This window comes from Prunus mume, linkage group LG1 (assembly GCF_029339155.1).
Source record: "Prunus mume cultivar Tortuosa linkage group LG1, ASM2933915v1, whole genome shotgun sequence".
Classification (NCBI taxonomy): Eukaryota; Viridiplantae; Streptophyta; class Magnoliopsida; order Rosales; family Rosaceae; genus Prunus; species Prunus mume.
Window position 1 is genome coordinate 12,682,947 of NC_142698.1, and position 23,729 is coordinate 12,706,675.

The 23,729-nt window shown below is 38.2% G+C and overlaps 5 protein-coding genes and 1 long non-coding RNA gene across 6 annotated transcripts; 4 read left to right on the forward strand and 2 right to left on the reverse strand.

The window, feature by feature from the left end:
- The first annotated feature begins 1,857 nt into the window (after nt 1–1,857).
- LOC103337953 (Concanavalin A-like lectin protein kinase family protein) lies at nt 1,858–4,329 on the forward strand. The gene is given in 2 exon segments (XM_008241131.2): nt 1,858–3,243; nt 3,246–4,329. Coding segments are annotated over 2 exon segments (2,148 nt in total). The 5' UTR covers nt 1,858–2,003; the 3' UTR covers nt 4,154–4,329.
- A 2,235-nt stretch (nt 4,330–6,564) lies between these two features.
- On the forward strand, nt 6,565–8,730 carry LOC103337943 (DNA-binding protein S1FA-like). Its single transcript, XM_008241120.3, has 2 exons — nt 6,565–6,728; nt 8,319–8,730. Exons 1-2 carry the CDS (start codon nt 6,675–6,677, stop codon nt 8,514–8,516), a joined length of 252 nt encoding a protein of 83 aa, XP_008239342.1. The 5' UTR covers nt 6,565–6,674; the 3' UTR covers nt 8,517–8,730.
- A 631-nt stretch (nt 8,731–9,361) lies between these two features.
- Nucleotides 9,362–13,012, reverse strand: LOC103337934 (protein IQ-DOMAIN 2). Its single transcript, XM_089043849.1, has 6 exons — nt 12,763–13,012; nt 11,896–11,998; nt 11,478–11,801; nt 11,122–11,343; nt 10,606–10,725; nt 9,362–10,420 (listed from the first exon to the last, which is right to left on the reverse strand). Exons 2-6 carry the CDS (start codon nt 11,968–11,970, stop codon nt 9,725–9,727), a joined length of 1,437 nt encoding a protein of 478 aa, XP_088899975.1. The 5' UTR covers nt 11,971–11,998; nt 12,763–13,012; the 3' UTR covers nt 9,362–9,724.
- A 3,268-nt stretch (nt 13,013–16,280) lies between these two features.
- LOC148921039 (uncharacterized) lies at nt 16,281–17,775 on the forward strand. The gene is made up of 2 exons (XR_016122158.1): nt 16,281–16,709; nt 17,562–17,775. It is a non-coding gene; the product is annotated as an uncharacterized LOC148921039 (long non-coding RNA).
- Nucleotides 17,296–20,056, reverse strand: IRX9 (Nucleotide-diphospho-sugar transferases superfamily protein). The gene is made up of 3 exons (XM_008241096.3): nt 19,130–20,056; nt 18,329–18,557; nt 17,296–17,673 (listed from the first exon to the last, which is right to left on the reverse strand). Exons 1-3 carry the CDS (start codon nt 19,831–19,833, stop codon nt 17,521–17,523), a joined length of 1,086 nt encoding a protein of 361 aa, XP_008239318.2. The 5' UTR covers nt 19,834–20,056; the 3' UTR covers nt 17,296–17,520.
- A 929-nt stretch (nt 20,057–20,985) lies between these two features.
- Nucleotides 20,986–23,543, forward strand: LOC103338061 (Tetratricopeptide repeat (TPR)-like superfamily protein). Its single transcript, XM_008241247.3, has one exon. It carries the CDS (start codon nt 21,121–21,123, stop codon nt 23,398–23,400), a length of 2,280 nt encoding a protein of 759 aa, XP_008239469.3. The 5' UTR covers nt 20,986–21,120; the 3' UTR covers nt 23,401–23,543.
- Nucleotides 23,544–23,729: the final 186 nt, after the last annotated feature.

The following is a 23,729-nucleotide window of genomic DNA, read 5'->3' on the forward strand; positions in this document are numbered from 1 at the left end:
TAGCTCCACATTCTTGTACGCCCTAGTATTACCATTATACCAATTTGCGTCATTTGGCACAAATTCTTACATAAGAGGACATATTTTCGATTACACGACATGATCTCTTATTATTTAAGCATAAATAGCTGCAAAAATTGACGTTGTGATATTACAGTCACACGCGACCAAGGTTAGCCTTTAGATTTTAAAGGTTATGTTTGAACATATATCAACAACGCACTCTATTACTGAAATATAAGCAACAATACCATTTGCGGCGGGAGTTAATTTTGCATGAAGTATAAATATGATGCAAACACATACGGATAATACATGTCATATAAAATATGAGGATCTTACAAATTTACAAACGTGTACGGTGATACCATCTACACATCCTTAGAGCTGGCCTTGCGACTAACGGTAGCATAATTTTAAGGGTAGATTGTTAAGCAACAATTTTATTGTGTACATGATTATAGTGCATTGCATACAGTGTCTACACAAGGCAACTCAACAATTAATGGCCCAAAAACATAGGAATGGAAGTATGGAACAACCCTGAAGGCGTGTGGTCATGTGGAAGCATGATGAAGGTGACGAGGCCAGTGTGCTGTATATGCCCCAACGGGCCGCGTATGTCATGCGTGCTCAACAGTCAACTTAAATGACGTGCTGATTTCCAGTCAGAAAAATGGAGGTGAGAAGGCCAAAAATAAATACATAAATAAAGAGAAATTAGAAAAATTATGGTACAAATATAAGGGTGTGAATGTGAAGCTTATATTCAACATGTGAAAACTAAGATTTGTACGTTTTTCGAAAAGATTGCGTTGTTGTCAAATCCTAAAACAATAGCATTATAAGAAAAAAATTTCCAATTATGATACACTATTTTTATTCGGAGGAATACATACGTCATTATCAAGCAGAGATTACAAAAAGCCCAATACAAAATCAAAAAAAGAAAAACAAGAGTTCAACAAAAAATAAGAAAAGAAAAAGCCGACTCCAAGTACAGACCCAAAACAACAAACAATCCAAGAAATACAAAAATCTTAGAATCATATATCCTACAAACAATAAGTCGTCGCTGCTATCTTATTATAAGGAAAAAAAGATCGAAGGGAACCAATAAATGAGATCTATAGAACATTTCATTACACTATTAACATAAGACTTGAGCCATCGCCACTCTCACACTATACTAGTAATGTTGTTGCCTTTTGTAGTCATCGTTAACGCCCATCACCTACAACTCTGCCATACTTTACCACCACCATCACCATTGCTACACACCGTCACCATTGTATATAACGTTGTCGTTGACACACACACACACATTAGTACCTGATATTACTACCACGTAAGTTGCATTATTAGTAAGGATTGTGCCGAGAAAATGACAATCCAAATTTTCATAGACTTCTATGTTTTGGGCTAACAGCAACTATATATTATTATGTCACTATTTAACATTAGCTTAATCATCACTAATTAACAAATTTTCCATGACAAATAATGGAATTAGCAGACAATTTTTAGCTAAGCATATTAATTAACATTGCGGATTGACAATTAGGGCTCACGTTATTGACTATCATCAAGCAACTAATTGGTTTTAAAAGCGTGACAAATTGTCGTTACGTGCGAGCAGAAATTTCCCGTAAAAGCTAGTGGCGCGAGCTCAACGCCAAAAAGTAAAAGAAAGCCTAGCTTTATCTACGATCACCGAAAAAATAACCGTTACGAAGGGACACGTGGCGCAATGCCCACCCACCTGTCTCCTTTGGATTCTGTATCCCCCGCAACCCCCTCCCTCTCCCCATTAGTATTCCTTGTTTGCTTCCCCAGCTTTGTTCTGTTTTAAGGCAAAGAATACAACCTCCCCATCACTCTCTCTCTCTCTCCCCTCACGCAAAACCCCGTGATTTCATTTCACTTCATAAATTTCTTCATCTCATCTTCTTCAACCCTCCACTAGCACCACAGAAAATTCTGATGGCTGCTCATCACTGATAATGTTGGATTTTCATTGCTCAACTTTCTCACTCGTTGTCTTTTTGCCCTTCTTCTTCCTTGTTATTACGAATGCGGCCACTGAGTTCGACTTCGGGACCCTGACTCTGAGCAGCCTCAAGCTCATCGGCGACGCCCACCTCAACAATGGCAGCGTCCGCCTCACCCGCGACCTCGCGGTCCCCACCTCCGGCGCCGGCCGGGTCCTCTACTCCAAGCCCGTCCGCTTCCGGCAACCCTCCTCCCCCTTTCCGGCGAGCTTCTCCACATTCTTCTCCTTCTCCATCACCAACCTCAACCCCTCCTCCATCGGTGGCGGCCTCGCCTTCGTCATCGCCCCCGACGACGCCGAGCTAGGCGACGCAGGCGGCTTCCTCGGCCTCGAGTCGGGCTCGGATGCCGGGTCGGGTTTCGTCGCCGTAGAGTTCGACACACTCATGGACGTCGAGTTCAAGGACATCAACAGCAACCACGTCGGCTTGGATCTGAACTCCATGGTGTCGACACGTGTCGGCGATCTGAGCTCCATCGATGTCGATCTCAAGAGCGGCGACCTGGTGAACTCGTGGATCGAGTACGACGGGTCGAGTCGGGTCATCAACGTCTCGGTCTCATACTCGAATCTGAAACCCAGAGACCCGGTCTTGTCCTACTCGCTCGATCTGGGCCAGTACGTCAGCGATTTCATGTACGTGGGTTTTTCCGGGTCGACCCAAGGCAGCACGGAGATTCACAGCGTCGACTGGTGGAGCTTCAGCTCGTCGTTCGATTCGATGCTTTCGCCATCTGGGTCTTCTTCACCACCTCCGCCGCCTCCGACGACCACTCTGATGAACCCAACTGCCAATTCGGTTAAATCTCCGCCGCCTTCAATGCCTCCAAGTGGGTCCTCGGTGTCTAGTAACACTAGCGGTACGAATCAGAAGAACAGCAAGTCGTCTTCTTGCCATAACCACCTCTGCAGAGAAGGTCCAGGAGCTGTAGCTGGCGTGGTGACGGCTTCGGCTTTCGTTTTGGCTCTGTTTGCTGGTGTGTTTATCTGGGTTTACTCTAAGAAATTCAAACATGTCAGGAAATCAGATAATTCTTTTGCTTCGGATGTCATCAAAATGCCGAAGGAGTTCACTTATAGGGAGCTCAAGGCAGCCACCAAGTGCTTCAATGCCAATAGAATTATTGGGCATGGCGCTTTTGGAATTGTCTATAAAGGTATATTACCAGAAACAGGTGACATTGTTGCAGTGAAAGATGCAGCCACAGCAGCCAGGGGAAAAACGAGTTTTTGTCGGAATTATCTATAATTGGAACTCTCAGGCATCGAAATTTGGTGAGGCTTCAAGGATGGTGCCATGAGAAAGGTGAAATTTTGTTAGTGTATGATTTGATGCCCAATGGGAGTCTCGACAAGGCCTTGTTTGAGGCAAGAACGCCTCTGCCTTGGCCTCACAGGAGAAAGATTTTATTTGGGGTTGCCTCTGCTCTGGCCTATTTGCATCAAGAGTGTGAAAACCAGGTGATCCACAGAGACATTAAGACCAGCAACATAATGCTGGATGAAGGGTTCAATGCCAAGCTGGGAGATTTTGGATTGGCGAGGCAAATCGAGCACGATAAGTCGCCAGACGCCACGGTGGCGGCCGGAACAATGGGGTACCTGGCGCCGGATTACTTGCTGACCGGCAGGGCGACTGAGAAAACCGATGTGTTCAGCTTTGGGGCGGTGGTGCTCGAGGTGGGCAGTGGAAGAAGGCCAATTGAGAGAGAAGTAAGTGGGGTGGGGAAAGTGGGTGTGTGTAGTAATTTGGTGGAGTGGGTGTGGAGTTTGCACAAAGAAGGAAGGCTGTTAATGGCGGCTGATCCAAGGCTTGAGGGCCAATTTGATGAGGGAGAGATGAGGAAGGTGCTTCTGGTTGGGCTGGCTTGCTCTCACCCAGACCCTTCTGCAAGACCCACCATGAGAGGTGTGGTTCAAATGCTGGTGGGGGAAGCTGAAGTCCCAATTGTCCCCAGAACAAAACCCTCCACGACTTTCAGCACCTCACATCTCCTGTTGAGCTTGCAGGACAGTGTTTCTGACTGCAATGGCATGATCACCCTCTCCACCTCCTCTTCAGAACTGAGCTTTCATGGCGGCGGTGATCACATCGTCTGATTAAATCATAATTAACGGTGTATATTTAATTTGATATATATATATATATTATATATATATATTTCATTTGTTCTTGTATGTAATTAGTGACACAAACTTAAGCAGCAAAATTTTTGTGTTAACTAAATTATTTGTATACATAAATAATTACACTTAAGAAGTCGGAAATTTATTTATTTTTCAGTGTAACGGTCACACCGTCCCGATGTAGAGGTGGGTGGGAATAGGATTGCTTTGTTGGACAAGCAATGTCAAATCTTATAGTCAAAAGTAGACAACCATAGAGTTTGAGTAGGAGATTGGTAAAGTATAGCATAGGAAAAGGAATGCATGTTTATTATTGGCTTTTTGGAAACTCTTCTTTCATAGTGACTGGTGGTGGTGGGTGTAGCGTACTAGTGTGCAAGGGAGGACCAGATTATCTCATAATTTTATCATGCAATGCAATGCAATGAATGGACAATCTTCCCTTTCAATTCAAGCTCTAATTGCATCAAATTAAAGGCACACTTTTCTCTCTTTTGTTTTCTTCTCCAACTTTTAGCTTGCTTTTCCATTTTTATTATGTTTCTATAATTGGGTCTGTTTTGTTCTTCACACCCGACTCGTTTTTATCCGTTTACTGCCTCCTACTACAAGAGAGAGTGCCTCGCAATCACACACTTTTACCTTTTTTACTTCCCATCAAGCTTTGCAGCCTTAATTTAATGAAAATAAATGCTAGTTGTAACCTGTGACAACATCGGATCATGGTAAAAGCAGTAAAAACCTCAATCCACCAACCATGACGTGCAAAATTGCATGGCAATTTGTTTGCCTAAAACTCCTCCATGTGGCCCCCATCCAGCTCACCATGTCGGGATCATATTTATTTATAATAATAATTAAAAAACAAACTGCCCATTTAGATTTTTTAAATAAAAATATTTTTGTCTCAACTCCGAACTGAACAAATATGAAAGGCTCAAGTTAAACTCCTCTACGTACTTTTCACGAATATACTTTTGCCAAAATTCCACCTGGTGCGTGTTTTCCCGCGTCACATTTGTACCTCTCTGTAATAAAAAATTACCCAGCTCTACTTTTAACTTTTTGTTTTTTGTGAATTTTACAGAAAACGAAGAGCGAAGCCAAAACCACCATTTGCTGAAGTGGCATTCAGCAATTGGATGAAGAAATAAGCACCCTTTAAAATTCGTACCAGTTCAGTTCATGCATTCAGAGAGCCCAGAATCTTAGATACTGTGCCTTCTACCGACCATATAAAATAATTATGTTTAAACATGTGTAACTAAGAATCTTGTCAGCACTGAAAACTAATGAGCTAAAATACATGAAAAATTTATGGATTAGGTGCGTTAGAAAAATAAAATGCCAAGTGGTATGTGGGCCGCTATGGCAGCTAAGAGGAAAATGGGCCTCACCCGAAGGACAGAGACTTACCAGAATTAAAAAGAGAGCCATTATTAAGGCTTGAGGACGAAGCATTCCTAACCACCTTTGATACTCGATTTGAAATTTCCGTGGGGTAGACCCTGTTTCATTGTTTCCTCCATATCAACCCATGTGCTCCTAGTACCATACTCTGTTTGCCATCCCCAAGGTTAAAGAATATTTTGAGTTTGATAAGTGATGTTTGTATTTGATGGGAAAAGGATTTGGAGACAACCTATGAATCACGTGCCATCTAGCCAATGGTTTTGGGTGCCGTCTTAGTTACAAGAATACATTTTTTAAGATTGGGTTCGAATAAGTCCAAGTTGTCTGAATTCGGTTGATTTGCTAATCAATGATCTTATGTTCGAATTCCTATGACATATTGATAGTGTGTGTAAAAATTCATCTCCCTATTGTAGTTTAGACTATTATTTGTATAAAATAGAAAACATAGTTTTAGTCAATTCGGATTCGGTCATGCAGACTCTATGTCTTTGTGGAAATAGAACCAATGGGTTTAATGACAAAGTTGTGATAAACTCTAATTGGGTATTTGGCCATCTAGGCACCATGTCAACATACAAGGATTTTATGGATGAAGTTCACAGAATTGGGTAACGTGGAACACATACTTACAGCTTCATGCAAACTGAGATTCAAATTAAAATTTCGGAGGCATAGCAATGCATAAAAATTTATCGGCCTTTTAACAGATCCATATAGAAGCCCAAATAGCTCTGATCTGCAAATTCCAATCCTCCGTCATCCTCTTGGAAGCTCCAAGCTTTGGTTGTCAATGGACTGAGTGCAATGAGCAATTCCAAGCCCATTTCAACCCCAAATATGAACATGAGAAAAAACCCATTAATGGGCAAATTGGCAATCATAGAAGCAAGTCAAACCAATAGGCCATATCTGATAGGGCCAACCACCTCACTTTCCAATTATAACAGACCCAACTCCATTCCATACGTTACCAGATCTCACCATTCGTATTTAGTCTTTCTGGAATCTTCTCTCTGGTCCAGAGTTGATACAGCGAGCCGGATCTCTCGAGTCTCAGGCTCAGAGCGATAGGACAGCCATGGCTGATGAGTTCGAGTTCGCGGACAAGGTCCCCCCTTCGTTTGATGGCGTGGTATGATTTCACAGGAACCCCAATTATCTCCTGCCGATTTGTGCTGTAATTTTAGATGTTGTATTTGTGAAATCGGAATTTAGATTGCTCACTTTGAGCTGTTATGAGGTTCTGTTGATCGAATATTATGCATGCATGGCTAGATTGTTTGGAATATTAGCTCTCTGGCTTTGTGTTTTGGTTGATTAGATAGAAATGCATTTTCTGGGAAAAGATTTTCATGATCTGAGAATTGGTCTTCCAAAACTTGGATAAAAATGCAGATTTTAAGCTTTTTTCATGATTGAATTTGGAAACTCGTTTGCACAGCCTTAATTCTGCAGGGACTTTTGTTAGCAAATGCTTTATTTCCTTGTTGATGCATTTTGTTCCCTTCTTGTAATTATCTGTGAGCTCAATGAATGAGATCAGAGATTCAGATGCTGAGGAATCTGTCTGCATAATTAGGTGGAATGATTGTAATCGTTTTATCTTGAAATGCATGTAATTAGGTGGAACCTATGTGCATGTAATTGGGGTTTTTGTTATCAATATAATAGATTTACCATTTAGATATATCATATGTATATTTTTAGCTAACCACCCAGTGGGTGGCTTTGGTGGTATTGAACTCAAAGCATTGGTTTGAGTCTCACCAACTCATGTGATGGGTCAGGCTAAGACCGAGTATGGCTTGCCTTCAGAGAGTGTCTGTAGTTCTTACATGTCTAGGCTCCTCCTCTCAGCTGATAGCTGGTATTTGTGGATATTGGATATCTACCATATCCCCCTAAATTTTCTTGGCATTTATGAGTCACTTTCTATGTCGCTACGAAGTTTGTAGTTGGGCGGGTGGGTTGCATTGCATGTATGTGCTTGTCAATCTGAGACATTCTTCCAGGTGATATCCATATATATTTGATGAATTATATTTTAAGACTTTATTGGGATTGAATATCATTATTTCCTTCTTTATGCAAGCTTTGATTTAATCCAGCTTTTGTTTATTAATGAGGAAACTGTGAAAAAATTCAGTCCACTTGCAATGTTTCCTAATAAATCAGTTTTTGTGCATTTGTTTGTTCTCATAATACAATTATGCATTTAATGCGGACTTGTGACTAAGAGAAAGTTCCTTCCAAATACAGGGTCCTAGCAGGCAAAGTTTATGGTCATTAGTCTCCGTTCTGAAATTGTTATATTTAACTAGGTTCTTTTTTCAAAACCCCTTTTCATTTGTAATTGTTGAAGCAATAGCAGGACTAAGCCAATGGAATCTTCACTAGTTTTTATATGCATATATCATGGGCCGGGAGTGGGATGTAACCAGTTTGAAAGTAAAGGGAAAAAATTCCGCTAAAGTTGAGTTAGTTCTGGATCTTGGATGCCAACGCATCTCTGCTAGGTTTTACCATGTAGGGTATGCATTTAATATCCAGTTAAATGAAGAAAATGAATAACACAACAATAGGTAGGGATAACAGCGTACTTGAGGCAAATGTTGATCGGTGTATTGCACTAGTCCTGGACATTTTTCCTTGCTTTTATTTTACTTTTTCCATTTGTATGTCTGTCTGTCAGGAAATGTAATTTGCTTGGGTGATTTTGCAGGCTGCTGCAAAAGGGTTTAACCCTGGATTGATAGTGTTGCTTGTTGTTGTTGGACTACTGGTGATTTTCCTGGTTGGAAACTACGCACTTTACGTGTATGCTCAGAGAACTGTTCCCCCTAAAAAGAAGAAGCCGGTGTCGAAGAAGAAGCTGAAAAGGGAGAGACTGAAGCAAGGCGTTTCTGCTCCTGGAGAGTGAAAATGTTGAACTGTGGTGTTGGGAAGTTTTTCGAAACACCTTATGTGTTTGGGATTGAGAAGTTTTTCTTTATTTACCTTAATACTTTCGAACTTTAGTTGGAGCTTTGGAAGTTGCAAGTTAACCCTGTATCAGCGTAGAGACCAGGGAGTGAGTGAGAATGCTGTTCTTAAAATACAGTTTTATCTCTTTAATTTTAGAACTTAGAAAGAAATCTCTTGCCAAAGCTATTTTAATTATTTTTGTTTGTTGGGTTTGTTTCTTCAATGCTCCCCATCCACTCTCGGGTGGCAACATCTGCTAATTTCTTTCTAGTTACCCAAAAAAAAAAAAACAGAAACAAACTTGAAAAGCACATTAAAAATAATACTTCTTCAATGCTCCCCATCCACTCTCGGGTGGCAATATCTGCTAATTTCTTTCTAGTTATCGAAAATTAAAAAAAAAAAAAAACAGAAACAAACTTGAAAAGCACATTAAAAATAATACTTCGACATAAGGAACAATACGAATGTGGTTCATTTGTTTAATATTGTTTTTATACTTCAAGCTAAAAATCTTCCGAGAAAAAAAAATACAAATTTATAAATAAATCCAATCCTAGACATGTATTTATTAAAAAACCCAAGCACTATTTAAACATAAAAACACACTCAAAATCAACCCCTAAGTCAACTTTTTGGGTGTGTTTATAAATGGGTTTTGAGTGTGTAATGATGGGTTTTGAGTGTGTTTATATGTTTAAATAGTGCTTAGGTTTTTTTATAATTTCAACCCCTATTTTGGGTGTTTTAGTGAAACTTCCAAAAAAAAAAACACTATAAAGGGTAGTGACCAACACCAAATAAACAATAATCCATAAATTAAATTACATATATTACTCACCAATTCCAGAAAACAAGAAATTCAACAGAACACTATTAGTTCTCTATGAATTGGGTTCTGGTATGTTGTCACAATGATAATTATAGCAGATACAAATAAACAAATATAAATAAAGAACAACAAATTCCCACAGCTTGCAGCATGGCAAAACCCTGGGACTAATTTTACCCCACACCACCAACTTTTGAGGAATAATAAATCAAAGAAATTAACAATTCATTTCACAGATGGAATAGACCTTTATTTCTTTCTCTTCTAGGCTTTCATGAACTCTCCAAGTTCACGAAACAGCTTTTCTTCCACTCTTCTGCTGCTGAACATAGTTAGCTTTCCACTCCAATGTTGGTCACTTTGTTTTCTGTAATTATACTGCTGTCCACCTTTGGTGGACCAGAATGCCGCCTTGTTCTAGCCGGGGAGGCTGGGAAGGACAGCCGCTTCTTAGCAGACTCGGGCAAGTCCCTCTCAGTGATCCCATTCTTCTCTGATGGGCTTTGCAACCTGGACTTGGCTCTTGCAGATTTTGTTGGTACCATGTAACTTGGAATTGATGGAGAACTATCAAGGCTCTCATCATCCCTCACAGATGAGCCAGCAATGCTGTGCCTCCTAAACTGAGCTGATTGCACACTCACCATGCTTTTTGTGTCATCATCCGGCACCCTACTACCCCTTGGGCTTGCAGCTGGCTTTAACTTTCGAGCTACTTTGGAAGCTGACCTGGAAGGAGTTGAAGGGGACCGGAATCCAGGATGGCTTGGCTTTTCACTGGCTGTTGGCGACTGCTTATCAGAATTGAGGAGGTAGCGAGCATAAGACTTGTTAATTTCTCCAGCAGAAATACTGCGACTTGCACTCTTTACTGATGCATGGTCGTCCTGCATTTCTTTATCCATTATGACACGACTCTCCCAAGGCCGGGCAGCCATCCACCTTTCCAACCAGCTCCAACCCCAGGTGGGATTGCTTGGATCCATGAACATTGGGTTTACAGATTTCGTAGAATTCTTCCCGTTTTTCTGTGCAGTGATCCAGGAGTTAGACCCAAAAGGATATAAAAATACTCATGAATAATCAAAAAGCATAGTAACATAACTAGTTGAATTTTGTCCCTATGACTTTCATCATTACGCCATAATTTGGCACAGAATAAAATGCATAAGCCCCTCCCTTTTTCAATTCATTTATCTTATAGATACAATACCTGATGCGAGAATGCATAAGCAAGTGCTCTTTCCCTTCTCATTGCTGCCTCGTGCTTGCTTAATAGGTTTGCTTCAACTTGCTCCTTTGACTGTATGCTATCATCCCATTCATCCCCAAGCTGTACCAATTTTCAAAATGAGTTAAACGACTAAATGAGGTTCTTCTGGATGAAAAGTATAAACATCCAAATAAGAAACTGTTTGGGAATCTGAACTTTGATTTCAACCTTTGCAATTGTCCCATTTAACTACGGTGAGTAAACAATGCAAAATCTAACTTGCATATGCCACCAGCAAAAGGAATAATTTGAAACCAACTTTTAAGTTTAATTCATAAATGAAACTTTTGGAACGTGGGGTTCAAGTTAAAACCTAGCCAGTGGAATTTGTCTCCGAAACAGTTCAGAGAATTTCAAATACCATGGAAATAAATTGCATGAATCCAAATGACAACAAATTAGATTTGGTAACACCCAACAAATAAAGTATAACAAACTAAGAGTAATAAAACAGACCCGCAAAGTCTCAAGCTCTTTTGCATGTTTTAGTAGGAGTTGCCTTTGGAGAGCCTGATTCTCCTCCAACATCCTAATCCTTCTGGAACGTATCTGAGATTGCACACGAGATAGAGTCTGCATGCATCGAAGGGTATTTGTGGCTTGCCGTTTAACAACAGATCCCTCAATCAATGACTTCAGCCTGACCAGCCCTCTTAAAGCCCTCAATGCTCTTCTCGCCTGAAAATTTCAGAAATCAACTCATATTGTGTCAAAATATTTCCTGCAGGTTATGTGTTAGCATCCATTCATCAACTTATATACACTGACATAAAAAATGTCAAAGACCAAGATATGAATTCATAAACTCATACCAGGTATCCTCGAAATGCCGTTTGAATCTTGATTGCTGCCACTTCCTCCCTTGATTTTCCAGCATACTGAGTATTCGTAGGGAGTCTGACGACCTGCGCAACCGCTTGAGTTGCAGGAGCCACATAAACTGCAGGCTCAGCCACTGCAGTAGTGGCGGTAACTGCAACAGAGTAAGCATCATTATTCTGCTCATTCTCCACATTGGTCAATTTCACCTCTTCCGGTTGAGGACAAGGTGGCAATGTGGCAGGTTGAAAAGAGGTAGACTCGGATTCCGGGTATTTTTGCTTTCCAGACCATTTCTCTTTTAGTTTATCTGAGTTCTGAAGAAAAAGAGTTAACTAAAAACATCAGAGACTCATAACAGAAAATATAACAAAACACACTTACTGCTAGCCAAATGGGAATTATTCAAACCTGTTCTTTCTTCTCCTTGGACTTGGGGCTCAGAGCCTTCTTTACTGAAGAAAACCAATTTCCTTTCCTCCCCATCTCCTTATCATTCCTCTAATTGAACCCCCTGTGGAGTTTAAATTCCACAAAATCAATTGCATAGAAAAATGTTAATGCCCTTTCTAATTGTACAGATTAGTGGAAGAAAAAGAGAATATGAGAAATCGTACACGGCACGTCCCTAGAAAACCAGCATTTACAATGCTCAAATCAATTTAGTGAAGAAAATCTTGGGGAACGAGAAAAGGAAAGAAATCTCCTGTGTTTGAACATTTATAAAGCTATGGAAAATAGAATGTACAGAAATTCCTACCCTTGTAAGCAAAGGAAACAAAAAGAAAATCCACTTAATTAAGCTACATCATTGCCATAGCTGAGTAGAAGTTTTCTGCTCAATGCAAGTAAAATTTAAGCAATCAGAAAGGAAAATTTCTCACAATTATCAAGTCCAACTGGAAACAGGGGTTAACTTCCAAATCAAATTGGCAGAAAACCCAGATGTTAATTTTTTTTTTATAAATTTCATCCAAAATTAGTATGCCAACAGTAGAACAATTACAACGAAAAATAATGTTCAACAGCAACCCACAATGAAGTGAAATTGAAAAAACTGCAATTGTCAAGTTCAACTAGCAACTGGGTAGCTTCGAAATCAAAATGGCAGAACACCCAGATGCTAAAGTTGCTTACTTTTATCCAAAATTAGAAACCCAATGCCAAAACTAGAAGAACTACAATGAAAAAACACAGCATTCAACAACAGCCCACAATGCATTCAAAAAGAAAAACCAGTAATTGGGGAACCAAGGAATGAGCAAATCAAGGCATTACCCTGTAGACAAAGTGGCAGATCTCAAATGGCTTGTTGCCTTGAGAAAGAGAGAGATGGCCCTCCTCCTCCTCTTACTTTTTCCCACCAAACAAAAAACAAAAAGATTTTAAGAGACACGAAGACTCCCGAGGGTATCAGCAACAGGCGATAGGTCACCTGCCCTCCGATGTCTTTCCCTTTGTAAAGGGAAAAGAAAAATTAGATCTTGACAAGAACATTTCAAGGATTGGTGGCAAAGAATATGATATGGAGAAGACCAGCTGGGTTTGCCTTAGTGTAGGCCCCACATCTTGGGTTTGGCAAATTGGGTCCCACGGATTTAAACAAAGACTTTTATCTTGCTGTAAGGTCCTGATGCTCTGCCTCCGACACTTCTGATCTGTTGATCACTTCCCCACTGTAACGGGTAACGACCTTACCGCAGGTAATTCTTTCTCTCTCATTCTCACTGTTGCTTTGTTCTCACTTCACTTCTTCTTTCTTCTCACAGACCATTTACCGCGCAATTCTAGCAAATTTGTAAATCTGTTTTTTTTGTTTTTTTGGGTAAATAATTTTGAGAATCTTTTAGGCTTGATGAATGATTAGCAAAAAGCATAATTATTTACACAATTAATTAACAAATTTAGAAGAAAAATGAAATTCATGCGAGGGGAGGGTGGAAATCGAACATTCACCATGTCACTAAGAGATAAATACTCGTTTAGACCACTTGTTATAGTAAAAAATAGACATTAATTTGAGCTAATTAAACATGTTACATGCAAAGGAGAATGCTGAATGTGTTTAATTTCATCTAGTTATGATTTCCATCAATTTTAGTTACCAGAAAAAATGAACATATATACTTAAGGGCGGAGTCACACTTTTGACCCGAAATGGCCGTGATCCTCTCAACTCTAACATTGTGTGTAAAATTTATATTGAACTTCTGTAACTGTTGGAAAAATATTGAAATATCTATATTGTTGGCCTTCCAGGAAATAAATATGTATTGTTGGCCTCCTTAGGAAATGGAAGCTTCCTTCCTCCGTTGTGTTATTACTACTAGAAAGGCCAAATAAGAGTGTCCGATTGTGTGGTTTGCATTTTAAAACTCACAACTAATCAATTAAATTAGTATTCAAGCTGGTTGAGGAGTGGACCCCCATTTGCTTTGAAATAATTAATCCGACTTAGAAAGTGACATGTTTGTTAGCAACCCAACATGTTCATCATGCTGCATAACGCGTTAAGGATCATTTCAAATGCCTTGCATGTTGATTGAATTTGAAACGCAAAATGTAGTTAAGCATGAAAACTAAAACTGTATTTTCGGTTGCTCTTTTAAAGGAAGCATAAACTTGAAAGAAATTAAAGAAGAAAGACGAACTCTTGTCACGGAAGTAAAGATAAATGTTGGTATTTTTTCTTTCTCTAATAACTTTATTTTTTGGTGATTTTTGGAATCTGATTCCTGCATTGTTTTTTAATTAAAAGTTGAGTTGGTTTGGTGGCTTAATAATGTGAATTATTGATAAAGTTGAGTTGGTTCCGATTACACTATAATTAATTTTGAGATCCAACAATATACTCCATAATGCAAAAAGCAATGGCTTAAGGGTCTTTCTCTCTCCCAAGCCAATGGGAGGAGTGTTGGCCGCTGCCTCCTCCTCCCCATTTTTCTCTTCATTGTTTCTTATTTGTTCACTTTTTCTACTGAATTTGTAAATGCTTTTGCCGTAATTAATTAATTTTTCATATTGGATGTCCAGAGACAACTTTGGGGTGTAAATGAATGTCTATTCCGCTGGGTTGGGCCAAGCCTTTACTTCTTTACAACCCACAGTCACGAGCAAAAAAGGAAATATCTTTTAAAAAAACAATACACAAAAAGAAAGAATGGATTTTGTTGTTATTGAGACCAAGGTCTTAAATATCGATAGTTTCGGAAATATTGGTGGTTCAAAAACATAGAAATATCGATGGAAATATCGGGAAAATATCGATATCGATAAAAATTGGATAAAAACCATGGAAATTTTTAATGAAACTTTAGAAGAAGTTTATTTAGTTAATTATCTATTATTTTGACACAAAAAATTGGAAGAAAATGCATTGCATAGTGGGTTTGAGTGATTTAAGTTGATTATATTGCGAGCCGACAAACTCTGTGACTTAAAAAATATGAAGTAATTAATGAAGAGAATTAAACACCCCATAGTAATTTATCGATATCGTAAGTTTTTCAACCAACTTGCTTTCACTAGCCATTACTAGAGCTATCATCTCTGACTTTGTTATAGATTGAGCCATAATAGTTTGTTAATTTTATATGGAGGTTAATTATTTTTAACTTAATATCAAATATTTTTTAATTAAATAAATTGACGAAATTGAGGCTTTATACTGAATTTATTAACTACTGCAATTATGGTGACGAAATTGAGAATTTAAATCATTGTGACCAAATATGATTTTGAGCCAAACTCTAGTAACCAAAAGTGTAATTAATTCATTAAAAAAGAGAAAAGAGAAGAACAAAGTCAATGTATTGTGATTAGGGGTGGCATTTTAAACAGAAAAATCGCAAAAACCAACCGATAATTTATTGCAATGAAACCGCAATCATAGTAAACCGAACCGCATTTGTGGTATTAAGAACCGAACCTTATTTGCAGTTGCGGTTGCGGTATTTAATTTTCAAAACTTGCGGTTACCGCAAACTGCAAAGTATAGCCGCACGGATGATGAAGTTGAATTCTATAAGGAAATAGAACATATGACAACTTGTAAGTAATTAGTTTATTTATGCTAATCTTCTTATAATAACATGTACTAAACTATGTTGTTTTATTTGTAAATAATATTGGTGCTCAAACTACACAACTGGGTTCTTCAAATCAACTCACCACCAATACTTAAGTTTGTAACTTTAGTATGTAACATTGGTGCATTGCATTTTCCTTTTAGTTTGTAACTTTAATTAACTTTGAATTGGATTTTTCTTTTTGGTTGTAATTTTAATTCATTTTGCTTTACATTTTCCTTTTGGTTTGTAACTTTAAAGAATTTGAAATTGGAATGCTTGAGAAGTTTAACCTTAATTGGAATGCTTGGAATTGTAACTTTAATTTTCTTAGGTTGTGAATGCTTGAGAAGTTGAGGAGATTGTGAATTTATATATGTTTGAGAAATTGAGGTTGTGTATTTATTTATTTAGGTTGTGAATTTATATTTTTGTGAATGCTTGAGAACTTGCGGTTTTAAATCTGATTATGATCGCATTTTGCAATTTACATAATCGAGTAAACCGCAAAACGCGATCGGTTTGCGGTTTCAAAATCACCAACCCGCAAATAGTCGGTCGGTTTGCGGTTTGAGTAAAAATTCGCGGTTACCGAACCGTAACCACCCCTAATTGTGATATAACACTTTGAGATTTGGGTATTTTATGGAAATAAAAGGAAACATTGGGAGAAATTAGAGAAGTTGAAAAGTGAACTTTTATACAAGCCTATATCTGCAAAATCAAAAAGCATGGTTGGTGAGCCTCATCCTTATCTTACCACAAACTCCAGCACTATCTTCCTCGTGTTTCTTATTTTTATGCAAAATAAATTAAAAAATTCATGTTCCCATTTTATTATTACGAAACTTGCTTTTGCAGGCAAACCCAAAACCAAAAATCAAACTCTCTCTCTTTCTCTCTCTTTATAATTCCCTGCATCTCTCTATCTTCTTCACCTCGATTTTCTCTCTCTGGAAAACCCTAATTTTCTCTCTACACTTTCGAATTCCGATCACTCCCAACATGGCATCTAGATCATCGGGTGGGGACAACCCAAGCACACAGGGCTTCGATTTCGCGTCTGACGACATTCTCTGCTCGTACGAGGACTACGGCAACCAGGACTCCTCCAATGGCAACCACAGTAACCCAGTGATGGGAAATAATCCCAGCAAGGTACTTTTACTGCTTTCATCTATAGATGTTGTCGTGAGGCTTTGGTTCTGGAGGTTGCACGCGAGCATGAGTGGGTTTTAGCAAATTAATTTTTGAAAGTTCATATCGCGATATTATCGATAATATCACGATATATTGACCATTTGCACTGCCAATTGAACGAAAATATAATAGCCGAAATATCGGCGAAATTATCGATAAATTGACGATATATATATGGAAGGGTGCCAAAATATCGCTGCCCCAAAAAAATGATATTTTCGCTGAAATATTGGCGAAAATATCGATTTTTCATATTGTGATTGAGACAAGGGCGATATCCCTAAAACTAAAAGTAAATTTAGGTTTTAGCCATAAAAAAACTTTCACTTTTGGAAAAAACCAAAGCTTTTTCAAAAAAGACAGAAAAACCTCTCAACTTTCAAATCAAAGACATACAAATATAAATGATTTCTTAGGAAATCAAACTAAATAAGGAGCAAATACACTGTTTTAACCAACAGGTATAACCCATGTTTGGGAAGAGAGGATATTTTATATAACCAAAAGAATAAAATAAAAGAATATCCAAGTTGACAGGTAGCTATAAATTGGAACAAAGGTAACTCGTATAACATGGATTCAATGGTTTTAAGCTATATTTTTTGGTAACAAGAAAGTACTGGAGGTGTAAAAACCTATTACAAAACTAAAGAAGAGAATGAATAAAATTATAACAATTACACGACAAAGAAAAACAAAATGATCGAGTATTTTCTTTTCTTTTCTTTTTTTTTTTGGTAATTTTCCCACCGACTAAAACTTGCCTTTTTCATTGATTGATTTGGTGTTTGGTGGTTGTGGCTCCTCCAGCAGCATGAAAACGAAGAGACCAAAGCATGATCTTGGAACAGTCTTCTGGTGGGATTCCCTTCAGTTTTGTCTCATCTTCAAGAACCACTTCTTTCACAAATTTGATTGAATTCTGTTTGGAAAACAGCAATCAAATGAACATGAGCTCACAATGTTTTTTATTTTATTCTATAAAAACAAATAATAAAAATAAATAAATTAATTTGGTCAATAATATATGCTTATAGATACGACTGGTTTAGATATCTTATTCGTTCTTATAATCTTTTGTACTTTGCTTTAAGCATGATTAATTAATTGAAGAGTAAGCTTTCGTAACATTTCATCCAAGTCTTGGTAAAATAATGGTTCAAAAAAGGTTGGAGGTTTGCCAAACCTCTACTGAACCATTTTATTTATTCAAAGGGAAGAAATATTCTAACAGGTTGGTGTGACAGGACAGGACCCAGCTCCACCATATTAATGACATATTTCCTTTATGATAATGACTTTCAAAAACATAAGTATATGATACATGTTTGCGTGGGTAGGTACAAAATGTCAAAAAGTTCCCCTTTTTACAAGATAAGATAAGAAAACACATCGACGGTTATAAGACATGTTATATTATCAGATTGTAAATTAAGATACTATTTATATGCATGCACGATTCCATATAAATAGCGATTCTAATTTGAAACCATAGAAAACTACTCTACGAGATAATGCGACATTCAACCTCATGCATGGACTTGTTAAACTTATAAAAATTTAGATGGAATGAATACCTGAGAGGAGCTTTGAAGCGATGAAGTGCGACCCCATCTCTCAGGGTCCCAAAGAATTGAACTATTGAATGCAAAACTTGAAATGTGAATGGGAGGTCTTGGATCTGTTTGGTTGTTCATTTTCTTCAGATGCCATCCTATGACTTGTGAAGAATCACACACAGGTCCTTCAATGATCACTTTCTCTCTGTTTGCTGCAAGTAGTGCCATGGGCCATGTCCCAAAAACCCTACAAATGTACAAACGAAGCATTGTTTAATAACCCAAAGATTCTTTCTTTCAATAAGCTTCTATTACCTCACCATTGCATCAAAGATTTTTTTAATACCAATCATGTAGTTAATCTTTCCATTTTGCTTAACTAATAAACTAGAGAATTATATAGTTGAGTCAGAATCAAATGATTAGACAAATTGTCCTTCCTTAGCAATATGTCTTAGTATAGTTAGTCGTCCGACATGCACATGAATAATTGTCAACCGTTAATATATAGATCCCACTATAAGAAAACTAGACATGCGTCATAGTATATTGGTAAAGTCCCAAAAAACTTAACAAATCACAACTTGTTAGTCCATAGGGATACTTTTTTTCCCTTTTCCGGCAAGCATACCCAAACATTTTTTTTTCTCTTAAAAGCTACTCAAAACTTTGAAACCTCCATCTCTCCAGCCATAGAACCATACGTTCTTACGTCCAAGAAAAAAAAAGAATGTAAGATCATAAAGCTAAGAAAAATTCATAGCTAAAGAATTTTAATTGAACGAAAAGAAAAAAAGAAGGAATTAAGAATTTACGTACTCAATTTCTCTGAGCTGGTCGAAAAAGCCAAGATCATAGACATTAGAAAGGCCAGCAAAGTGAACAATCCCACTAAGTTTGTGCTGCTCAATGTGCTTTAGTGCAATGTTCCTCTGATGATCCATTTCCGCCTCTGTGTCTGTGAAATTCTCCTTGAAAACCAAATGCCTATACATAATCCCTGTTTTCCTGAGAGCTTCAGACACTCCATTTGATTCTGTTTTTGCTTCCACCACAATCCACAACAATGGCTGAGGAACCAATCTTATAGTGTTAGCCAATCTTCTCAAAAGCACACTTTTAAATTTGTTTTTTGTGCTTGTTGGAGTCACAATGATTATGAACCTTCTTGGTGTCAACTTGGGTTCTTTCTCTTCTTGTTGTTCTTCTTCTTTCTGTGATCTGAATCTCGAGTTTTCGGTGTGCTCTTTATGCCTTGCAGGGGCAGCTGTCATTGCCACAATTGGTGTCTCTGCTATCAAACTTCTGTTAACATCTGCTGCTACTTGTTGCGGCGATTCTACTGGCCGCGGCGATAGGTGGTCTGATATATTTGAGGAGATCACAGCAGGTCTAGCGAAAATCGAAGCCTTACCCGTTGGAGCAAATCCTGTGAAGAACCCCATGACAAAACACAAAGCAAAATGGACCACAGCTTTCTTCCATAGCTGGACCCTCTTCTTTGATCTTTCTGTGATCCCCATTTCTTCAAAGCTTAAACCAGACCAGCTGGTTTTCAAGGCTTAAAGCTATTAAATTTGGTACAATGGTTACTGAATTTTGGTGGGTTTTGGTCATAAGCTATATAGAAATTAGTATATCAGTAAAATATATATGAGGTGGGAATTTATATTTGAACATTTGATCAGGTTGGTTTCTACAGAAAAGGGGTTTATTTATTAGAAATAAATAACAAAGACCTAACTTCCTTATGATTGGTACTGGCAAACACAAAGTGCATTGTTTTTGTTTTTGAGGAATTTGCTTCATGTTGTTGTCGCTTCAAGTAAAAGAAAGTTGGAGAGAAATAGAAGTGAGGGCTTGAGTTGCTGTCTCTGCACCAAATAGTTGTTGGGATGTTACCTATCAACTAATTGGTATCAAAATTCAACCGATTGCTCTTGTTTTGGGATTTGTTTTGTAATTTGGAACCTACCAATACCATAAAGAAGAAAGAAATAAAAAGAAATAGAAAGTGATGAAATAAAAAGGGATCAAAGTGACTATGAAAGTCTGCAAGATTAAATTATCTGATCCATCATGTGGTACTTCAGAATTTGAGCTGTATGCTTTTGGATTATGGGAAATGTTAATTAAGTTGATGAAATTCAAACGTGTGGTTCCAAGCCACAGGGAACTAGTAAACAAAACTGATTAAGGTGTTTTTAAACATTGGATTATGGATATCATTTTAAACAATGGGAATAAATTTGATTTTTCTTTATTATACTGGTTTCTATTTGGTATGACAGAAAAATGTTCACGGAAAATAATAATGATATTAATCCGATGATGATCAGGAGTCACAAGGTTGATAAGGACAAGGGACAGATGTCAAAGACTCACATATGACATAACATCCAAAGTAAAACGTGGTGTTAATGAGTCGTAAGAATTTTGCAAGACAGAAGAATATTTCACTTCATAACATCAAGAATTTTAGGAGGATTAGGACCCTGTTAATGATGGATTAATTGAAAGTCCAAGCTCAATTGGTCACTCATTTGAGAGACAAGATGTTAATGATGTTTTTTTGATTATGGACCTATGTCATTGTTATGGGTTTGCTGATAAAAATTCTACCACACATTCCTGACATCTGAAGAAACCATTAATTAGCGCTTACTGAGTGGGTCTGCTGAGTTGAGCTTGTATGGTTCATTTTTTTTATATGTGTTTCAGTTTCTGATTAAATTTGGGTGTACGGAGAGTGAACCTGTTATTTTTATCAGAGCTAAAAACAGACAGAAAATCTTTGTCCTCCTTTGACCATGATGAAAAGATTCAAAGCCCCACTGCCGTTGATATTCCATTATAGTCAGCCAAGTCTACCTTCGACTCTTTTACCAAAGTTCAAGAACCAACAGTGTAGCAATGACTACATAAGCTCCCTGTGCAGGCAAAAGCTTTACAAAGAAGCTCTTCAAGCATTTGAATTTTTGGAAGGGAACACCAATTTCCAAATATTTCCCAGTACTTATGCCGATTTGGTTTCTGCTTGCTCATTTCTAAGGTCTCTTGACCATGGTAGGAAAATCCATGATCATATTTTGGCATCCAAATGTGAGCCAGACATTATTCTTTACAATCACATTCTTAACATGTATGGAAAATGCGGGTCAGTCAAGGATGCAGGAAAGGTTTTCGATGCAATGCCCGAGAGAAATGTGGTTTCTTGGACTTCACTTATTTCTGGGCACTCACAGAATAAGCAAGGGGATAAAGCCATTGAATTGTATTTTGAAATGCTGAGATCAGGTTGCAGGCCTGACCACTTCACGTTTGGAAGCATAATAAAAGCTTGCTCTGGTATGGGCAATGCATGGTTGGGGAGACAAGTGCATGCTCATGTTCTTAAATCTGAAACTGGTTCTCACCCTATTGCACAGAATGCCCTTACTTCAATGTACACAAAGTTTGGTCTAATTGCAGATGCCTTTGATGTATTTTCTCATGTTCAAAGAAAGGACTTAATTTCTTGGGGCTCAATGATTGCTGGGTTTTCCCAACTTGGTTATGACAAAGAATCTTTGGGTCATTTCAAAGAGATGCTATGTGAGGGTGCTTACCAGCCAAACGAGTTTATATTTGGAAGTGCTTTCAGTGCGTGTAGCAGCCTTCTTCAACCAGAATATGGAAAGCAGATGCATGGGATGTGCATAAAATTTGGTTTGGGGAGAGATATTTTTGCTGGATGCTCACTTTGTGACATGTATGCAAAATATGGGTATTTAGAATCCGCAAGAACAGTATTTTATCAGATAGAGAGGCCTGATTTAGTGTCTTGGAATGCAATTATTTCTGGGTTTTCCAATGGTGGAGATGCTAATGAAGCAATATTGTTCTTTTCTCAGATGCGGCATAAGGGACTGGTCCCTGACGAAATTAGTGTTCTCTCCATACTTTCTGCTTGCACAAGCCCTTCAACACTCTATCAGGGTAGGCAGGTTCACTCCTACATTATCAAAAGGGCATTTGATGGTATTGTTATTGTGTGCAACGCTTTGTTAACCATGTATGCAAAGTGCTCAAATCTCTATGATGCGTTTATTGTGTTTGAAGATATAAGAAACCACACTGATTCAGTTTCGTGGAATGCTATTATTACCGCATGTATGCAACACAACCAGGCTGGAGAAGTTTTCAGATTGTTGAAGTTAATGCGTAGTTCTGAAATTAAGCCTGATTATATTACTTTGAAGAATGTCATTGGAGCATGCGCAAATATAGCATCTCTAGAGGTTGGGAATCAGATTCATTGCTTTACTGTAAAAAGTGGCCCTGTGCTTGATGTTACTATCACCAATGGATTGATTGACATGTATACAAAATGTGGATCACTTGGAAGTGCCCAAAATCTCTTCGGTTTTATGGAGAATCCAGATGTTGTCTCGTGGAGTAGTTTGATTGTGGGTTATGCTCAGTTTGGATATGGAGAGGAAGCTCTTGAACTTTTTAAAACAATGAAAGGATTGGGTATAAAACCAAATGAAGTTACAATGGTGGGTGTCCTTACTGCTTGCAGTCATATTGGGTTGGTAGAAGAAGGGAGGCAATTGTATAAGACAATGGAATCCGAACATGGAATTGTACCTACAAGAGAGCACTGTTCTTGTATGGTTGACTTACTTGCTCGTGCTGGATGCTTACATGAAGCAGAGGCATTCATCGAGCAAATGGAATTCGAACCGGATATTTTGGTATGGAAGACTCTACTAGCTGCCTGCAAAACCCGTGGGAATGTTGAGATTGGAAAACGAGCTGCAGAGAACATACTAAAAGTAGATCCCTCCAATTCTGCTGCTCTTGTGTTACTTTGCAACATCCATGCTTCTTCTGGAAGTTGGGTTGAAGTTGCCAGATTGAGGAACTTGATGAGAGAAAGGGATGTTAGGAAAGTTCCAGGTCAGAGCTGGATTGAGGTTAAGGATAGGACCCATGTATTTTTTGTTGAAGATAATCTGCATCCTGAGAGGGGTAAAATATATGCAATGCTAGAAGAGTTGTGGTTGCAGATGCTGGATGATGGTTATGACCCACTTCAGGCGTAGGCTTCAAGTAACAAACTTGAAGTCAACTTATATCTAGCGTTTCCAAAAACGAAGGAAAGCGATACCAGGATCATCAGAAAGTTCTAGTCTACACAAGATTGCATCAGTCGAGAAATGCAGCATATCAATAAGATAGATTTTCTGGTTCCCAAAGTTCAAAGCTCAAAACTATGAACTTCAGAAAGATGCTTGGTTGGGGACGACGTGTGCAGGTGAGTACATTACCGTCAGTGTAGTAAGTCCACAAGGACATGCACTGTTTTACCCGGTTGAGTTGACTATCTCACTTGTGTTGGTTCTTCTACAACTGTTTAATGGATGTACTAGCA